The following is a 19,892-nucleotide window of genomic DNA, read 5'->3' as shown; positions in this document are numbered from 1 at the left end:
GGAACTGCACCGTGGGACTGCGGCCAACTTTGGAATCCAAGCACGCTCCAGAATAAACGCAACTGCTCTCTGTGCGGTACGCCGTCCGAACTTCAGCTGTGTTTTCCTGAAGCAGTCCTTGAAATCAGGGAAGTGGTTAAATTTGTTGCCAGCAAGAGAGTAAGGGGGCTTTCCCCCCTGAAACTTTGCCCAGTGGCCTACAATGAATAAAATGCCATTTCAATTTTATATTTAAGAGTTGTATACTCAGAAGTAGTGTTTTCCTTTTCTTTTAAGTCTTATTTAGATGGCTGCTAATGAATTCTTTATATGTGACTCTAGCGCTTCTCATATTTGTGATGTCTGCCTCATATTTGAGTATGTCTGCCTCAAGGATAGGAGCTGTCTTTCTGTCCTTGAATTGCCCACCTCCACCAGAGCCTGGCACCTAATGGTTGTACAGCAAATACCTGCTGCATGAACGAACGAATGAATGAATGAGTGAGTGAATGAATGAAGGGTCTGCACTCCCAACACTGACAGCCTTGCAGTAGGCAGGGATTTGGTGCTGTGAGAGCCTCGGGAACTGCCGGTCACACCCCTGAGGCCATGCTGGCCGGGCTGCTCTCTTTGTCGTTGTTAAATCAGATATTTAATCATTTAAGAAGCCAACGCTTCCACAGTTCAGGCTCAGCTGAGCAGACATTTAGCCTGCTCCAGAGGCGCGGACATACCCTACTGGCTGGGCCGCTCCGAGTCTTCCCTCGCTGTGACTGACCCTTGGGGATTCTCCACGGCCACAGGCCCAGCGCCTGCCTGCACTCGTCAACCAAAGTGCCCAGAAGCCGGTTACCACAAACAGTTCACTACGGCAAACAGAAGGAGGATTCACTCCTCAAAACTTCGTCCTTCTAGCCCAGCCTTCTGTCCTCCCTCCAGCTTCTCGTTCAGGCTCTCAGCCCTAACAGACAGGTCACCAGCACCTGTTTTACAGAGCTGCTGAGAGGCATCCAGCCTGAACTGCTGCAACACGAGCCGGAAGCTGGGTTCGGCTGATGCTGATTTAGGATTGGGGGGTGGGTGTCATGTCAGCCTCCCAGGTCTGAAGGTGGAGAACCCCTGCCTGCCATTCTCATGTGAAGAGGATAGTCATGGATAGTCCTCAGCCCAAGCCTCTGTTTTCCCTAACCCCAGGTGGATCATATATTCCACATAGTCTCACTGTCTCCTTGTTCATCATTCTTCTCTCCCTGCCCAGAGCTCATTGAAAACAGGCAATTTGTTTTCCCTGTATGTGCCATCAAGCTAGCACACGTGTGCCACCAATAAGCACTGAGTGAATGTCTGCATGTTTGGCCACAGTACAGCTATGGGTACAAGAGAGACTTCCCTGGGCTCATGGAGCCTGAAGTCTTGCAGGAGAGACAGACTTTAAACCAGTACAAGTGTGAAGAGAAACATAAATGAGAATTGCAAATGCAAGGGTCAGGGCACACAAGGGGAGACCTGATCTAGGTGAGGAGTCAGGAAAACTTTACGCAGAAGAATCGTTGACACTGACATCCATGTGAAGGATGACTAGGATTTAGGTGAAAGGGTGGGGTGAGGAGGGGGCAAGAGAGCCCATTCTAGCAGAGGGAATATTTGTGAATGGGTGGATTGGCGAAGCTGGCCTTGAAGTCTGAGCTCACTGGCACAAGGACGCAGGGCATTCTGACTGGCACAGGAAAACAGGTTACTGAATGAGGGTGTCTTGATACAGTGTGTAGAATATGGTAGTGGAAGTCATCTCTTTGTGGCCTCAGTCATGGCACATGGGTTGGTGTGTCAAAGGCTGTGCCTGGGTCACAATGCTCCCAGGAAGGGTGCAGTATAGCTCTGCTGGGGATGGAGGACCCTGCAATTCAGAGAAAACTCTTTGACTCCATGTCATTGCACATGGACTTTGCCAACCTTGGAAACCTAACCCAGGACTCTTCCCTGCCCCACCCCACTCAGATGAGCGAGAAGTGGTTCAGAAGAAAACCTTCACTAAATGGGTGAACTCACACCTGGCTCGTGTGTCCTGCCGCATCACCGACCTCTACAAGGACCTGCGGGATGGACGTATGCTCATCAAGCTGCTGGAGGTGCTGTCTGGAGAGATGCTGGTAAAGCTTTTGTCTGTGCTGTGGTCCCTTTCCCTGTGCCCAGGCCATCATACCTCTTCAGGAAAGATGTGGTCTGCAGGTATCTCCAGTTCTCATGGCCCTCTGCGCTCGCTCCCTATTCTTTTGGGAGGTTTTAATCCTTAATGATGAAAGGTGTCCTTGTGGCTGAGGAGGTTCCCTGACCTGTTCTCAGAATTCCTTGCCTCCTCTGGCCTCTTCTGCCTTTCATGCTTCTCCCAGAAGCCACAGAGTCCTTGACTTTCTCCATGTGGGGTCTGGGCCTCTGTGGCTGGTCTGAATTTCATCTAGAAAGGGGAAAGCAAGTGTTCTGAGAGAATGGAAGAGTGCGTGTGCACCCCAAGCCATCTATTCGGAGCCTCCTTGCACAGGCTAAGATATAGCAATTGATGCATTCCCATTACCTAGCTGGAGAAATGAGCATCTTTCCTGGAACCAAGAGAAAATTGTGGGAGATACTGTCCTGTGTGTTCTATTGCTCTTGTAAAGGGGAGTTTATGACAGACCCTGTCAGTTATAACTTATCAGCAGTAGTGTTGCCGCTGAGGGAGAACCAGCTTAAGGTTCATGTTACTTTCACTGTGACCTTGGTCGGGCCTATCAGGCAAGACCTTCCCTGCCTCATTTTCCCCAAGTATAAAACCTTGGGATTTGAATGAAAAGGCACCACATTCTTTTGCTGCCTTTCAACGCCAGGCTAAGTTCTGGTTCTCACCCTGCACTGGAAGTCCACTAGAGAGAATTACCACTGGGAACCCTTTAGCTGATGAGGTTACTCGTCAATGGCGGTCCCCTTCAGTTTGGGCTGGGGGCCATTCAGGGTGGGGAGAGAGGAGCTTGGATGGTGGGACAGACCCATTAGCAATCACCAAACCAAAAGCCAGTTTTATCACCACCTGACAGTAAATAGTTCTTATCACTGTGCCTGGCACATTGTAGGTGCTCAACCATCTGTTGTGGTATTGTGTTCAAGTACCATTTACCACCCACTCAGAAGGCTTTGTTTAGTCCTGGGCTCAGTACTGACGTGGCCAGGTGGCAGGGTACTGGAGGGAGGGAACCTCTGAACTTGGCTGAAAGAACAGAGTCGGAAAGTGTCGTGGAGTGATGGTGGGAGTTGGAGTTGAACCAAGAGGATACGGGGTGGATGCTGACGATAGGAGCTGGTCCAGATCGCAGCCAATGTGTGGTAACTGTGAGGTCCCTCCATGCCCATGGGGCCACTGTTGTCCCCCAGCCAAAGCCCACGAAGGGGAAGATGCGCATCCACTGCCTGGAAAACGTGGACAAGGCTCTGCAGTTCCTCAAGGAGCAGCGCGTGCACCTGGAGAACATGGGTTCCCACGACATCGTGGACGGCAACCACCGCCTGGTCCTGGGCCTCATCTGGACCATCATCCTTCGCTTCCAGGTGGGTTCCCAGAGGGCAGAAGGGATGAGGGTAGCCTCTCTGGGCCAGACAGGGCTTGGGAATGTTATAAAAGGGTATATAAAGTGTGAATGTTTGTGTACATTCTGGGAGGCTAGCAACCTGTCCTATGGGGGAAATGCAGGTAGGAAGGAGAGACCACCCTCTGCATCACCAAGCGGCTGAAGCGCAGGGCCAGCTGTTCAGTCAGTAGTGTGGTCTGTTAAGGGAGAAGACAGAATTTAGTAGCTGCGCTGAGTGAGATCTGGCTAGAAGCTCTGCTTTTTGTTCCCCGCCCCTCATGTGTGTGACTTTCTGGTTTTGGACGTAGTTTGGTTCAGAAATTGCAAAAATAAGAAAGATCTGCTTTCATGTGTTTTATCAGAAACTTCATTCTTCCCACTCTGAAATTCAAGGTTCATTATTTGTAAGGAAATTTAGAAAGCACAAGGAAAGGAAGCAGGGCCTTTCACCTGCTGGTCTGGGGACAGGAAGAACCGGGTCAGAGGAGGGAAAGGCAGGGAAAGGAAGATGCAGCACTCGCTCTCGGACTGAAGTTCTCATCCAAGTGATCTTGGGTGTGCCGTCTCACTCTGCATGAGTGTGCATGATTAAATAGTAATGGCAGCAGGACTGGAAAGAATGAAAAGGCAAGAGAAACCCCTAGTTCAAATGCAATACCTTTCAATGTCAGTGCTGTTTCCTGGGCTTGCAGAGCATGCTTCTTCTGCAAAGGGAACAGAGCTCTTGTTTATTCTCAGCCTCCCAGCAGAGTTAGCAAGTCACAGCCGTCTCATCCTCATCCCTGTGTGTTGCCGCTGACTAAGGCAGGAGGCAGGCCACTGGGACCCAGGGACCCAGGGCCTCAGGCAGTGGTGTTGCTACAGGGCTGGTGAGGCAGATGGATGGCTAAGGAGGAGGAAAGAGGGAAAGAGTCCCCCCCAAGGCAGAACAGGAAGGCACTGAACCAGATGCAAATCTAATTCCTCTCCCTCTCATTCCTGCGCCCCCAGATTCAGGACATCGTTGTCCAAACTCAGGAAGGTCGTGAGACACGCTCAGCCAAGGATGCGTTGCTGTTATGGTGTCAGATGAAGACAGCAGGGTATGCCCTGGGACCCACGTTTCCCCACCCACCTGCTTCCCTGAGCTCTGCCATCTCCAAGGGACATGACACCACCACCCAGAACTATAGCAGTTTGGGAATAACTGGTGCAAAGTCCTCACCTGATTCTCTGAGGCCTGGAACACAGGATTCCTTTCCAGAGTTGCCTGGATCAGGTTGGGGGGTCCTTTGGGTATATGAGTCTTTGAGGCCCACATTATGGGGGAGCCCTCCTGTTGAAGTGGCTTAAGGAGAAACAGGTCCATTTCTCTCCCGGTATATTGGCCCCTCTGTTCATACACTTGTTTGGGACTCGAAAAGAATCTCATTCTCAGGTTTTAATGTTTCTCTTGGATGCAGCTACCCCAATGTCAATGTCACCAACTTCACCTCCAGCTGGAAGGATGGCCTGGCCTTTAATGCCCTGATACACAAGCACCGGTGAGCAGGAGAAGAGGGCTGTGGGGGTGGGACAGAACCCTCGCAGGTGTTCGCACACATTGCACTCAGCATGGAGGTTACTACTGAAGCTTCACAGGCGTGTCACCTCTGCTCGTCCTTCTCTCACCCTCAGCAGCCCTACCTCCCTTAAATTCCCACTGCTTCCTCCCCCACATGCAGGTGCTCACAGCTGCCCCTGCCCCTCTGCTCCCAAATCCTCCTTTCACTTTTCCTGCCCATCTACCTCCCTCCATCTGCCCAGAGTCTTTGGATCACCTCCCAGCATTTGCCCAGGGCCTTTGCATCCTGCCCTGTTGGTGGGAATGCCATGGCTGCCACTCCCTTCTGACAGTCTGGCTTCTTCCTCAGGCCTGACCTCATTGACTTTGATAAGCTGAAAGACTCCAATGCCCGGCACAACCTGGAGCACGCATTCGATGTGGCCGATCGTCAGCTGGGCATTATCCCACTCCTCGACCCTGAAGGTGAGCAGCTCCCACCCCAGCCTTGGCTGTAGCGGCGGGAGCTGGTGTGCTGGAGGGAGCACCAGGCCAACAGGGCACCTGGTGGAGTCTAGGCCAGGTGCTGGGTGAGCCCTGGGCACCTGGCCTGGATGGTGGCCAGGCCAGGGCTCTGCTCGGGGCCTGCTCTTCAATTGGTTCTTCACACCTCCCCTGGCCTGATCAGTGGCCCGGGGTAGCCTTTGGACTTCATGCTGGAGAAACATGGAGATAAACCCTTTGAGCCAGACATTTTTGGCTTCCAGTTCAATCCCAACAGCACCCTTTCCCCTTGCAGATGTCTTCACAGAAAACCCTGATGAGAAATCCATTATTACCTATGTGGTGGCATTTTACCACTACTTCTCCAAGATGAAGGTGCTGGCGGTGGAGGGCAAGCGCGTTGGCAAGGTACTGAGCTGTCTCGTAACTGCTGTCCCCTAGTTTCCCTGTTTGCCACACCCAGGCCTTGACTGAGATGCTGCCTTTCCATCCCCGGAGCTTTGTGCCAGAGCTCCAGCCTCAGTGGGGTCGGGGGCAGGTCATGCCCACCCACTTCCTCTGAAGCCAAGTTAGTGACTCCCATGCTGAGTTCCAAAGCAGATTGGTGGTCTGTCCTGAAAGATGTCATAGCCTGCAGCTCTAAGCCCGTCTTCCACCTGCAGAACCATGTCTCACGAATATTCCCACAGGGGCTTTTATTGGTTTATTGTGGTTGCAGGCCTCTTAGGCTCCCATGGAATACCAGGCAGCCACCCCACTGTGAAGAACCTCAGGCCAGATTCTTCTTCCTGCGGGCTCCTCAGCTGCATCAGTGTGGGCACCACTTACTCATCTTCGTGTGCCTGGTGTTTTGCAAAGACAGTGCCTGGAAGCCCTCAGTTCCTAACACACATTGAAAATGAATGAGATTTTGGCCCCTATAGTGGCTGGTATCCTGGCACAGGGAGCTGACCAATCTTCTATAGGGTTAGAGAAAAAGGAGGCAACTCCCGAACCTGAGCGGGACTAGCTGCCTGCTAAGGTTGCCATTCCTCTGCCTTAGCCACAGCCTTGGGCTCAAGGAACATACCCAACACAGAGCACTGCAGGGCTGGAGAGGAGGAAGACCACCTCAACGGTGGTCCTCGTTGATGGCATCATTGCTCTTCTGATGCAGATGAGTTATAAGGTGATTCCCTAGGTAATCGACCATGCCATTGAGACAGAGAAGATGATTGAAAAGTACAGTGGGCTCGCCTCGGACCTGCTCACCTGGATTGAGCAGACCATCACAGTTCTGGACAGCCGCAAATTTGCCAACTCCCTGACTGGTGTCCAGCAGCAGCTACAGGCCTTTAGCACCTACCGCACCGTGGAGAAGCCACCCAAGTAAGGCCCTGGCCCTTGGGAGGAAGGGTGGACATTAGTGGGATGAGAAACTAAAGATAGAGCCAGACTCTGGGCCTTGAGAAGTGTACCTTGCAGGCATATTCTAGAGGCTAGAGAGCTTTGTATCTGTCACCTGCTTCATCCCCTCCTGGCTTTCCCGATCCCAGGCATCAGCCTATAGGAAGTGGATGCTGGGGAGTAACCTTTGACTCGTAGCCAAAGAAAGTACTTTCGCAGATCCCTGAGTGGGGGCAGCAGTGAAATCTCAGACATCTGGGTCCCTTCCAAGAACCCGTGCTTGGAAGGAAGTTCCTTTCTCATTTGTGCACTGAGCTTCAGGCTTATTTTCTGGTAATGACGTCTGTACTGTAAGCCTCAGAACTCTCTGCATGGAGCCGTGTTGATCATCAAGTAAATCCTTCTTTTTCTCTCCTGTCTGTCACTGCTCATCAGGACAGCGCCGAGCCTGCCCGTCAGGACTTCCGTTTCCCCCAGTGTGTGCAGGGCCTGGGTGCACGCACACACACGCACACGCGTGGACAGGCGCACACAACTGTGTGTGCACATGTGCATACATGCATGTGAAAACAGGCACACACAGACACATGGGGCATTCCAGCTCACTGCTGTTAGCTTGCCCAGCTCTCCTGAAACAGATTTCCAGCTCATCAGTGGTACCTCCTGCCTTGTTCCTTCTCCTCTCATCTTCTACACTCTTCATTCATGATTCTCACACAGAGAAAGGTGAGACTGGAGCCTGGAATGTGCTATAAACAAGTATCTGGTTTCTGGTGCGACACTATCCCATCTGAAAGCCCTGAATTGAATATACAGAGAACATCACCTGTGAGTCTACCAGGCTCTGCACACAGGGGTGATATCTCCTGGCTGTGTGCACAGTGCCTAGTGCTGCAGCCCTCTGTGTGCCTGTGAGCAGGCAGAGCTACTAGGCTGGCCTAAGAGCTTACACTGATCCCCCGCTGCCAGGTGGAGGATGGAGAAGTGGGCAGATCCTTGCATACGTGCAGAAATGAGAGAGTACCCAGTTACCTGGAGTTTGGACCCCAAGTTCCAGGCATCACCCCACTGCCAGTTCTCATCTCCCACACCTAAAATCCCCCCAGAAATCAGCCTTTCCTGCCCCCCTCAGAAGCATCTGGCCTCTGGGACTTGTCAGGAGAGCTGGCTCATTAGGACTCATTAGGACTCAAGCGAAAGTTGCTTTCGATGCAATACGTTCTTACGTGGACGGTGCTGTTTCTAAGGATTTATTGTCTCAATAAAAAACTGACTAAAGAGCTGGCCAGAAGCCTTCTTCATTTGCTGACCAGAAGCCTTCTTCATTTGCTGACCAGGGGAAAGTTTCCTCGTATTGATTGGTAAAATGATAGCCGCAGGAATTCCCAGACCACTCAGTTAGCCGTCCCCTGGGGAGCAAATGATATGCAAGTGCATGGTGGATGTTGCATTTTCTCTGGTGCTGTAAAGGCTCAACCCCCATCAGATCTCGGCTGGCGAGTATGATGGATGTTTCAACAGGGAAGTAGACCTGTAGGTTCTTTTCACTTTCTGTTTTTAAAGGAAATATGCTTTGCTATCCAAGCTCCAAGTTCCCAGGGTTCCACACTGACTCAGACAATTTGGCAGTGGGGATCTCTACACTAACCTCCCTGCCTCTGTTTTCTTGCCAGGTTTCAGGAGAAGGGGAATCTAGAAGTCTTACTTTTTACCATCCAGTCCCGGATGAGAGCCAACAATCAGAAAGTATACACGCCCCACGATGGGAAACTGGTGTCTGACATCAACCGGGTACAGTAGCCTTTCCCACTGCATGTTGCCAGTGAGTTGGCCGAGTTCTTGATAAGGGCGCAGGGAGTGGTCACCGGACAGGGTTAAACTAAGCTGCTTTCTGGGGTGTTAATAACTGCACATGCTGGCTATCTTGGGGTGCTGTCTGAACCTAATTCTGAGACATCAACTCCACCTATGACCCCTTAATTCAGCCCCCTGTTCAGATGCCCAGAATCCATTTTTGGAGCCAGTTGTTAAAATCTAGCACTACTGAACATTGAATTTTTTAAGATGGAATGTTAACTTCTTATAACAGAAGGGAAGCACCTTCTAATATTTCAGAGGTTTAGAGGCTTAATAACCCCTGGAAATTTTATTAGAATGGAGATAGCCATTTAGCCATTTTACAGCGCATCCATGGAGACAATGTTATATTAGACCAATGGTCCGAGGCAGGTTTAGGGGAAGAGGGAACAGATTGCTCATAAGCAGGGCTCCCAGAATCTTTGGTTGGCCCCTACATGAAAGCCAAAGGCTCTGCCTACATTCCTGAAATCACTCAGTGTTGGGCAAAAGAAATGGAACCCCCAACCCAGGTGTTCCTCTCGTGCCCTAAGAATTCTCCTCTGTCCCTTGGGCAGGCCTGGGAAAGCTTGGAGGAGGCTGAGTACCGGCGGGAGCTAGCCCTGAGAAATGAGCTCATTCGCCAGGAGAAGCTGGAGCAGCTGGCCCGGCGCTTTGACCGGAAGGCCGCCATGAGAGAGACATGGCTCAGTGAAAACCAGCGCCTTGTGGCCCAGGTAAAGGGGGACACCCTTGGGGATGGCAGGAGAGAGGCAGCTTTCCAGAGACCCCAGTAGTCAGCTGGGCTGGAGCCCAGGCTGGCCTCTCCCCAGGCCTTGCATCCCTGCTTTCCAGGATTGGGTGGGTCAAGATTCACATCTGAAGAAAAACTCTGCAGAATGTGACATCTCATTTTTAAGGAGAGAGCCTCACAATCCCACAATGGCCCCCGAAGCTATCGTTAACTGAAGCCAGGGTTTGAGGTGACACTGAACCATGGTCCTCTGGGGATGTGATGTGTCAGACATGCCTTCTGGGCTCTGGCCTCCAGGACCAAGTCATGTGTCACTAGCTAAAAACTGACCCCAGGGCCGATTGTCCAGGACAGGATCTGTTTCTTCCCACTTGGAAACAAGTTACATTCCATCCAGAAAGGGGAAAGCAAGTGTTCTGAGAGAATGGGAGAGTGTGTGTGCCCCAAGCCATCTGTTTAGAGCTGCCTGGCTCTGAGTCAGAAGCCCCTTCCCGCCCAGAACCAGGCAGGTCCATTCAAGGCAGGCGGTGAGTGAGTGCCAGCAGGCCAAGCGCAGCTCTGTTAGTAACTTATGCACAGCACACCCACACGTAGGGCACAGTGAGTAAAATCTCAAGCTTCTTTTCAAGGTTCTTGTGAGACATTTAGACTTGGCTCTGATGAGATGAGCTGAAAAAGATGGCAGAACTAAGTCCTTGGGAATGGTCCTCCCACCCAGCAGTCGTTCCAAAGGGACTGTCTGTTTCTCTGCGTTTGGGGACTAGCCAAGAGGAGCCTGACTGAGCTGCCCGTGTTTCTCTCTGTGGGGCAGGATAACTTTGGGTACGACCTGGCAGCCGTGGAGGCCGCCAAGAAGAAGCATGAGGCCATCGAGACTGACACAGCTGCCTACGAGGAACGGGTGAGGGCCCTGGAAGATCTGGCCCAGGAGCTGGAGAAGGAGAATTACCACGACCAGAAGCGCATCACAGCCCGCAAGGACAACATCCTGCGCCTGTGGAACTACCTGCAGGAGCTGCTGAAGGCCCGGCGCCAGAGACTCGAGACGACCCTGGCACTGCAGAAGCTCTTCCAGGATATGCTGCACAGCATCGACTGGATGGACGAGATCAAGGTGGGCCCAGGGACTGCCCATCCCCCACACCCCCGGCACCCACCTCCGGCCGCAGTGCCCACCCTGCGGTTAGTGTATGCTTCCTTAGATGCCTCCCAGCCAGTCATGTCCCTGAATCAGAAGGGAGAATTTGAGGCCACATAGTGTCTGGCTGCATCTGCCTGTCAACTGCTTGGCTCACTCTGCTCCAGACAAGTCACCAGCCCAGGTCCACTCTATCCCCATAATCAAGAAATCTTAGGTTCAGAGTAGCATGGGCACCAACCTGCAGGCCCCAGAGAGACAGACATTAATCAGGAACCTGGAGAATCAGGCTCTGAGTAGTTATGATTTGACTGCTTAGAATCCAGACCTGCCAGCAGAGGGGCAACCAGGGAATCTGAATCTCCTCTCCCTCCACCACAGTGCTCTCAGCACAGGGTGCACGTCAGAGTGACTGTGATACTTTTTAAAATACACATGCCCAAGCCTGTGTATTTATAATACATTTATTTAAAATACACAAACCCAGGGCAGATGCAGGAGATCAGGTGAGGGGCTCAAGCTTGCATAAGGCGACCCAAGAATGAGTCCAATGGGCACCCTAGCAGGAACTCCTGCTCTACAGCCCCTTCCATGCCAGGCAACTGCTGTGTTCCAGCTTCACTGACTCCCCAGCCCAGACACCATGGTCACCCCCTTTGGAGGGGTCTCTTCTAGCACGTAGGTCTCTTCAACTCTCCTCATCCCCTCCACCCTGTCTGTCCTCTTTGCCAGGCTCACCTCTTGTCTGCCGAGTTCGGGAAGCACTTGCTGGAGGTCGAGGACTTGCTACAGAAACACAAATTGACGGAGGCTGACATCGCCATTCAGGGAGACAAAGTGAAGGCCATCACCACAGCCACCCTGAAGTTCACTGAGGAAAAGGGTGAGAATTTGGAAGTCTCCCTGTTGAGGCCTCAGAAGCCAGGGCCCCATCTCTGGTTCAGAACTCCAGCTTGGATAATCTCCTAGCTTTAGAATTCTGCTTCTTTGGTTAACTAATGAATGGTGCCAGGAAGAAGCTTGAGGGATGGCAAAACTCTCCAGAGACCAGGCAACTGCTGTGGTGATCTATTATCAGAAGGTGTTTATAGGCACCCACAAGGCATCATCCCGTCTTTCACCCTCTCTGCTAGTCCAAGTTATAGCAGAGGCAATTAGGTTTATTATTTCAGGTCTTAAATAGGAGACTCTGCTGCATCCTTGAAAAATCATCTTGCAATTTGTGTCTAGGCTTCTTAAAAAATGATTTTATGTAGTACATTTCTACCAAGAGTTGACCCAAATTTTAACCCCCCTTATCCCTGGCAGTTTACTGTGAAGTAATTATTAAGAATCTGGCCTGCCCTCTTCTGAGCACCTGAGATGCCCTGCCTCCAGTCCCAGAGCTCCAGTGAAATGGCAGGTTCTAGGTTGTGTTGTTCTAGCCCTGCGGCTTCCAATCTGAAGCTTGACAGGAAATGAAGCCCTTCCCCCTCTCATCTTTCCTCCTCCCATTCCTCCCAGGGTACCAGCCTTGTGATCCCCAGGTCATCCAGGACCGTGTCAGCCACCTGGAGCAGTGCTTTGAGGAGCTAAGCAACATGGCAGCTGGGCGGAAGGTCCAGCTGGAGCAGTCCAAACGGCTCTGGAAGTTCTTCTGGGAGATGGATGAGGCCGAGAGCTGGATTAAGGAGAAGGAGCAGATCTACTCCTCCCTTGACTATGGCAAGGACCTGACCAGTGTGCTCATCTTGCAGCGCAAGCACAAAGCCTTTGAGGATGAGCTCCGCGCGCTGGACACCCACCTAGACCAGATCTTCCAGGAGGCTGAGGGCATGGTCGCACGCAAGCAGTTTGGGCACCCGCAGATCGAAGCCCGAATCAAGGAGGTATCTGCCCAGTGGGACCAGCTGAAGGAGCTGGCTGCCTTTCGGAAGAAGAACCTGCAGGATGCTGAAAACTTTTTCCAGTTCCAAGGCGATGCAGACGACCTAAAGGCCTGGCTGCAAGATGCTCACAAGCTGCTCTCAGGTGAAGATGTGGGGCAGGATGAAGGGGCCACACGGGCCCTGGGGAAGAAGCACAAGGACTTTCTGGAGGAGTTGGAGGAGAACCGTGCGGTGATGGAGCATCTGGAACAGCAGGCCCAGGGCTTCCCCCAAGAGTTTCGGGATTCCCCAGATGTGACCAATCGGCTGCAGGTCCTCCGGGAGCTCTACCAGCAAGTGGTGGCTCAGGCAGACCTGCGTCGGCAGAAGCTACAGGATGCCCTGGACCTGTACACAGTGTTTGGGGAGACAGATGCCTGTGAGCTGTGGATGGGAGAGAAGGAGAAGTGGCTGGCCCAGATGGAAATCCCAGACACACTGGAGGACCTGGAGGTCGTGCAGCACAGGTCAGAGCTGGCCCTTCTCTCCCTGCCTCCCCACACCAAGGCACGCGCTGCCCCTCTGCTAGGTATGGGAATAGCCTCTAGATCAGCCAGGGTCTCTTTGAGAGGCCGGGGGATGCCCTTTATTGCAGTGGCCAGGCACCAGGAGTCACAGGTTCTAATCTGTCTATGTAGCTTTGGGTACTTCACCCCCGTGACTTTCTTCAAAACAAGCAAAGGAGCTATTCCTAGTCCAGTTATTCAGTGACTTTTCAGCTACAGCAGTCTTCGTTCAAATAAATTGTATATGGAATCCCTGACATATAAGTCAGGGGAAGGTAGAGCTGAAAGGATTAAGTGGGAGATGAGAGGCTGGGACCCAGCAGCTGTACCTTTCTGTGGCAGTCCCTAAGCCACAGAACCCAGAGGAGCCCCAGAGACCAGCTGGTAAACCACTGGTCTGCAAAACCACTCACTTCCAGTATTCTGACCCCATCAGCCCTTCAGCATGGAAGGCCTGCCCACGTGTGTCCTAGAATTCCGAGCATAGAATCCAGGGAGTTGAGGCAGAGAAAAGGTCACTCCCTGGGACGTGATCAGGTGGTCTCAGGGAGTGGGACCACATGACCAGGTGGTCCCACACTGATGCTGGAGGCACCTGGACTCTTATACCAGAAGTGTCAGCTTTCACAACCACATGGCTCCCCTCCCCACAGCAGCTGTCCCTTCTCCTACCCAGGGACAGAGCATGTGGCCAGGGAGTATCCTTCAGGTCAAGGTGTCAAGGCAGTGGAAATGGGGTCTAAGAGCAGCAACTGAGGCAGTGGAGGCAGGTGGTCTCTGTGGTAATTAGCCTCCGATCACCTCATTTTGCCTCCGTGCCCCTCTGTTGAGCCAGTGGCCGGTGTAGTATGGAACCAGCTCTCTCCTAGTCTGGTCCGAGAAATGCTGAACCAAGAAACCGGACCCGTGAACCAGCAAATACGTCCTGTCAGCATATCTTTCTCCTTTCTCCTGTCCACCCTTTACCTGGTCAAATGTAATTAGGAAGTGGGAGGAGGAAACAAGAGCTACCCGTTCTGGAGACTGGGCGGCCGCTGGGAATGAAGTGCCTGCTGCTGCCTCACCGGTCCTCGTTTTCTCTGTCCTTATCAGGTTTGACATCCTGGACCAGGAGATGAAGACCTTGGTGACTCAGATTGGTGGTGTGAACCTCGCTGCCAACAGCCTGATAGAGAGTGGCCACCCACGCAGCGGGGAAGTGAAGCAGTACCAGGACAACCTGAACACCAGGTGAGGTGTGGTTTGGGCTGGGAGCATCGCCCTGCACCTGCCAGACCCTGGGGGTGTGGCCCAAAAGTCAGGACACGGGCTCTGCACTGCCAGGTTTGTACCCTCACTGCTCCTGTCGTTCTCACCTGTCTCCTTCTGTAGCAGCAACGAGAGACCTGTCCAGTGATCAGCCCAGGGAGGGGGAGAGATGTGTTCACACGGCTGCAAATACTGCGTCTGGGGGCAGCGGTGGCCCTGTGTGAGGCAGGGAGACATTCTCAGTGGACTGCAGTTAGAATTAGGCCAGATGGCACTCATGCCACATTTACCCAGACATTTCTTAGGCAGGGAAAATTGTTCTCTGAGAGCTCCTAAGTAATGTCCATAAAAGAAAGCTCCTGCTTATATCGAGTGCGTCATCGACCTTGCGGCTGGCTGGAATGAAGAGAAAAATGAGCAGGAAACCTTGGGCACACTTCACGGTCAGAGCAAAAAACAGGCCCTGAGGAGGCTTTGGAGGCGGGGCGCTTTCAGTACAGGGCATCACTACCCATGAGTCCTCGAGGATCTCAAAGGACAGAGCACAGGCTCGTGTCCCCTGTTTGTCACCCTGGACCCTGCCCTGCACACACAGTGCCACATGTTCACCTACCCATTGTCCCTGTCCCTTTCCCCACACTTGTTTCTGAGCGTTGTTTTGCCTGAAGCCATCTGGGAGGTGCGGTTAGGGAAGAGAAGGGTCAGTGCAGTGGCTATTCCAGGGGCCTCAGGCTGGGGGATACTTTGGAGCCACTGGGATGAAGCCAATTTTCTCCACATCCAAAGATGGGGGCTGTGGTTCAGGAGACTCCTCTGCAGTCTGCAGTGTATACAGAGGACGAGGATGCTTTTCTGTGGGCTAGGTGGCGTCTCAGGTACATTTCAACACTCAGATTCATGAAAACCACCATTTCAGGCCTCGGGTTCTCTCACCTAAGGATGGCAAGTGCCTGATCTATTTCACTTAGAAGGATCCGTGGCTTAGGGGTCTGCAGAGGTCATTCTCTGACTACAGCTCTTTAAGGCAACACATACGTAGCTGACAAGTGCTTCCTGTCTGCCTTGCACACACACACACCTGTGCACACACACAAGCCCCTTTACCTCCAAACTCCAGACAGCCTGTGTTCTGCACAAATACTTCTAGACGTGGAGGGCTCAGCCCTCCACCATGCAGCCCACCCCACTTGGGCAATGCATTTTGGTTAGAAAGTTTGATCTCACATTAAGTGGAAATCTGCCTCCTTGAAATTCGTAAAGTGGTTCTGGCTATGCCCTTTAGCAAGATCAAAATTTATTCTGATTCTTCTCCCATGGCCTAGCCCTTCAAATATTTTTTAAAATGACCATCATTCTTCACCTCCACCTACAGTCCTACCAGAATGCATCCTCCACAAACTACATACTCCACAAACTACGTACTCCACAAACTACGTCCTCCACAAACTACGTCCTCCACAAACTACATCCTCCACAAACTGCGTCCTCCGACTCCCGCCCACCCTTTAGGCTGGCCCAGGGTCCTCTCCTTCCCAGTGTCCCAGATGAAACTTGTACGGGTTTAGAGCTTCACATTCTACCTTGTATTATGGCTACCGTTATGCTGAAGAGCTCTCCTACTAGATTACAGAAGGGCAATATCTTTACGTCTTGCCCACAGCGCTTAGCACACCTCGCCCATTATTGTCTGAGGTTTCCTCTATGTGGAAGTCTTTCCCGAGATAGCACGTGGCTTACTCGCTTATGTTACTCAGATCTCAGCTCACAGATCAACTCACTGGGACAGTCCTCCCCGACCACCCCATTGAAAACATCGCCTACCTCTCTCTCCCACCCAGTCCCTCGCCGCCGTCCCATCACTTTGCTCTATTTTTTCATCTGGCTGTCGCCACTTGATAGATTATGGATTTATTTACTTGTCTCTTCCCATGTGAATTAGAGCCAGCGCCTTGCTTCATTCATTGCTGTATCCCCAGAGCCTAGACCAGTGCCTGGCACCTTGCACGTAATGGTTGTGTGATAAATGCTTAGTGAATGAGTAGCAGCGACAACGTGGAAATAACTTCCGCCAACTGTGGCGCATGTGAGTCATTCAGACACTTCTCCACTGAATGTGTGATTACCTTCCACTGCATGCACACGAGATGACCAACACCTTTCTATAACCTTGGCTCCAGGAGCAAACCTGAATGTCCAACATCGCCTGGGCAGTGCTAACTGGAGCAGCTGTACCAATGTCCTCCCTACAGTAGGAGACAGGACAGTGGGTTTGGGGGGCAGACTAGACCCAACCCCAGCCTGTGCTCTGTGCAGCCTCCACTTGGACTGCAGTAAGGCAAGACTCGGAGAGGCCTAGGAAACCTCCACAGGCCTCTGGCCTGGGGGCGCAACCAGCTCCCCCCGCCCCGCCCGTGGCTTCTGTGCAGGGCCTGGGGGTCTAATGGCCCCAGAGCACATCACTATCTTCTCACAGTGGTTTCCAGCCAACCTGGAGAAAATCTTCAGCTCCTTTCCCCTGACTCCCTAGCCTTCCCGCCACCTGTGTGCCAGGCACAGAAGTCCCCAGAACTCAGGGACCTCTCGGTCTAAGAGGGGAGCTGAGAAATCTTTGGACTCTCCCTCTTCTCTCTCCAGGCATTTCCAACAAGACTGTGTTTCAGTCTGGACCAGAGCGTTGTCACACTTTGGAATGCCCACAATGCACTTTATCCAGTCCATCAGCATAGTCCTGTAACCGCCATCCCTCCAGTGCTGGGGGTACACAGCTGAGTGACATACTCAGGGTCTCCTCCTTAAACCGATCTGTTCATTGAGATACAGCTCAGAGGACCACCATGAAACCTGTCACTGTCACCCTTGTCCCTCCTCACAGCTCCCTTAGTCCTCTGTGCCTGATATAGGCCATGTACGTAGCACTTTACACCATAGTTATTCTGTGAGGTGGTCTTACTTTCTCTCTAGTCTTACACTCCATAAGGCAAAGTCTGGCTATGTCTGCATTATCCCAAAGGCTGACATAATGCTCACACACAGTAAGACCTCACTTAACGGCATTGATAGGTTCTGTGACTTTCAGCAAAATGACTTATTACAAAACCAGTTTTAACAGTGGCTAATTGAGGTACACAAGAGTTAAGTTCCTATGGCATATCATCAGTGTTACGACAAAAGGACATTGAATGAAATGGCATTATTTATGGACCTACTATACCTTGTGGGCACTCAAGAAAAATGGGTTCAATTTGCAAATGAGCACCCAGCATACTCTCCGGGCTGAGCTATTACCGTGATGCAGGAGTAAACCCAGGTCCAAGGGAGGTGTCTTCAGAGGCCTGGACCCAGGCTGATGGGTCCTCTAGAAAGGCTTGTTAGGGCTGCAGACCCACCCCGGGTCCCCAGGACATCTACCAGGCCTTTGCATATTTCCCAGAATCACTCCAGCAGTGCACTGGAAGGTTAAGGTTATGTTATCCATTTCAATTACAATCCCACTGTATCTCTCGCTCCTTCTCACCCCTTCCTCATCGGGCCTCTTTTCTTTTGGGGCCAAGCTGACTGTGTCAGGCCCTGGGCACTTTGAACGTGGTCTTAGGCATTTTCATGGCTTCTCTAGGGCAGCTACGAACCTACATCCTAAAGCATTCTTGAAGTTGGCAATGCAAGCTAATTATTTTCAGTATTTCAGAAGATCTGGGGCAGTGGTCTGTTAGCCCGAAATCCAGCGACATAGAGAGCCAGCTAAGTGTTATGTGCCTTCTTCCCTCACGCTTGGGATCAGGTCGCTGCTTGCCTCCTGTGAACGGAAAGACCCGATGGGGGGTTATGTTGTGTTGGGTAAATGAACCTTATCCACTGCAGTTTGTTGGGTAGATGATTTTTTTTCAGTATGCAAAGTCTCTGGGGAGAGACTCTGGTGAAAAGTCTGGGAAGGGATACGCTGTGGGAATAGTTATGGAAGAGGGTATCTCTCTGTCCCCCCTGCGTGTTCCCCTGGCAGGTGGCAGGCATTCCAGACCATGGTGTCGGACAGGCGGGAGGCAGTGGACTCAGCCCTCCGGGTGCACAACTACTGCGTGGACTGTGAGGAGACCTGCAAGTGGATCACAGACAAGACGAAGGTAGTAGAGTCCATCAAGGACCTGGGCCGGGACCTGGCAGGAGTCATCTCCATCCAGCGTAAGTTGTCTGGGCTGGAGCGTGACGTGGCCGCCATCCAGGCCCGTGTGGGTGCTTTGGAGCGTGAGTCACAACGGCTGATGGAGTCACACCCAGAACTGAAGGAGGACATTGGCGGGCGTCAGGCACACGTGGAAAAGCTGTGGCAGGGCCTACAGCAAGCCCTGAACGAGCAGGAGGCCTCGCTCGGTGAAGCCAGCCAGCTGCAGGCCTTCCTGCAGGAGCTGGATGAATTTCAGGCCTGGCTGTCCATGGCCCAGAAGACCGTGGCCTCCGAGGACATGCCCGAGTCCGTCCCAGAGGCCGAGCAGCTCCTGCAGCAGCATGCAGCCATCAAGGATGAGATTGATGGGCACCATGGAAGCTACGAGCATGTCAGGACATCTGGAGAGAAAGTGCTCCGTGACCAGACAGACCCAGAGTACCTGCTCCTGGGCCAGCGGCTGGAGGGCCTGGGTACTGGCTGGGATGCCCTGCACCGGATGTGGGAGAGCCGCGGCCGCTCCCTTGCCCAGTGCCTTGGCTTCCAGGAGTTCCAGAAAGATGCCAAGCAGGCTGAAGCCATCCTTACTAACCAGGTAGGGAGAGGCGTTCAGGGCTGGGGGGGGAGGGGAGCGGGTGGAGCTGGTTCTCAGGGCAACAGCACTGGTGAGTCTACAAATATGCTACAGGGCTCAGGGACCCACTTAGGCTGTTCTTGGACTCTCTGGCCACTAGTTAGAGGACAATCCTCTTTGTTTCTTAAGTGCCTTTTTCAGCCTTCTGCCCCAAATGATGCCTATTCTTGGGTCACTTAGAGGTTGGAGAAGTGAATTTTCCCCTGGGTGGTTGCCCTTCCATATATGGCTTCAGGCCTGCTGTTCCTGGGGTACCCCTGGGTGAGGATGGGGGTAGGGGGCAAGGCCTGGGGAGTCTCTTCCTTGCACAGCTCCAGGGGCACCGTTCACACTGTGACCTGTAAGGCTGCAGGTGGCACTCCGGCCCAGCACGTTCCCTCACCACCTCCTCAGGTTGGCTCCATGCCTCATCTGGAAACTTGCTTCAACAGGAATATACACTGGCTCACTTGGAGCCCCCAGACTCCCTGGAAGCTGCAGAGATTGGGATCCGGAAGTTTGAGGACTTCTTGGTGTCTATGGAGAACAACCAGGATAAGGTCTTGAGTCCTGTGGACTCTGGAAACAAGCTGGTAGCCGAGGGAAACCTCTACTCAGACAAGATCAAGGAGAAGGTGCAGCTGATTGGGGACAGGTACTCTCCTCCCCCTGGTGATGGGCTGGCATCAGGTGGGACTGGCCGTGCTGCGTGGGGGCCCCGCACTCAACACTGTGTGACCT

The 19,892-nt window shown here is 52.6% G+C and overlaps 1 protein-coding gene across 2 annotated transcripts in view; it reads left to right on the top strand.

Annotated features, from left to right (window-relative positions):
- SPTB (spectrin beta, erythrocytic) overlaps window positions 1–19,892 on the top strand; it is a 118,464-nt gene that overhangs the window by 66,676 nt on the left and 31,896 nt on the right. For both annotated transcript variants that reach the window (XM_053673288.1, XM_053673289.1), the window contains exons 3-17: window positions 1,978–2,129; window positions 3,385–3,558; window positions 4,569–4,660; window positions 5,021–5,101; window positions 5,471–5,586; window positions 5,900–6,012; window positions 6,785–6,972; window positions 8,664–8,781; window positions 9,405–9,563; window positions 10,392–10,694; window positions 11,451–11,601; window positions 12,222–13,092; window positions 14,224–14,361; window positions 18,377–19,133; window positions 19,604–19,806. In XM_053673288.1, the coding sequence (XP_053529263.1) occupies window positions 1,978–2,129; window positions 3,385–3,558; window positions 4,569–4,660; window positions 5,021–5,101; window positions 5,471–5,586; window positions 5,900–6,012; window positions 6,785–6,972; window positions 8,664–8,781; window positions 9,405–9,563; window positions 10,392–10,694; window positions 11,451–11,601; window positions 12,222–13,092; window positions 14,224–14,361; window positions 18,377–19,133; window positions 19,604–19,806 (3,616 nt within the window). The remainder of the gene's footprint in view (window positions 1–1,977; window positions 2,130–3,384; window positions 3,559–4,568; window positions 4,661–5,020; window positions 5,102–5,470; window positions 5,587–5,899; window positions 6,013–6,784; window positions 6,973–8,663; window positions 8,782–9,404; window positions 9,564–10,391; window positions 10,695–11,450; window positions 11,602–12,221; window positions 13,093–14,223; window positions 14,362–18,376; window positions 19,134–19,603; window positions 19,807–19,892) is intronic.

Source organism: Artibeus jamaicensis, unplaced genomic scaffold, assembly GCF_021234435.1.
Source record: "Artibeus jamaicensis isolate MK-2021 breed Jamaican fruit bat unplaced genomic scaffold, CSHL_Jam_final contig_851, whole genome shotgun sequence".
Taxonomy (NCBI): Eukaryota; Metazoa; Chordata; class Mammalia; order Chiroptera; family Phyllostomidae; genus Artibeus; species Artibeus jamaicensis.
Note: the sequence above shows the minus strand (reverse complement) of the source record. Positions and strands in the feature narration are given on the sequence as shown.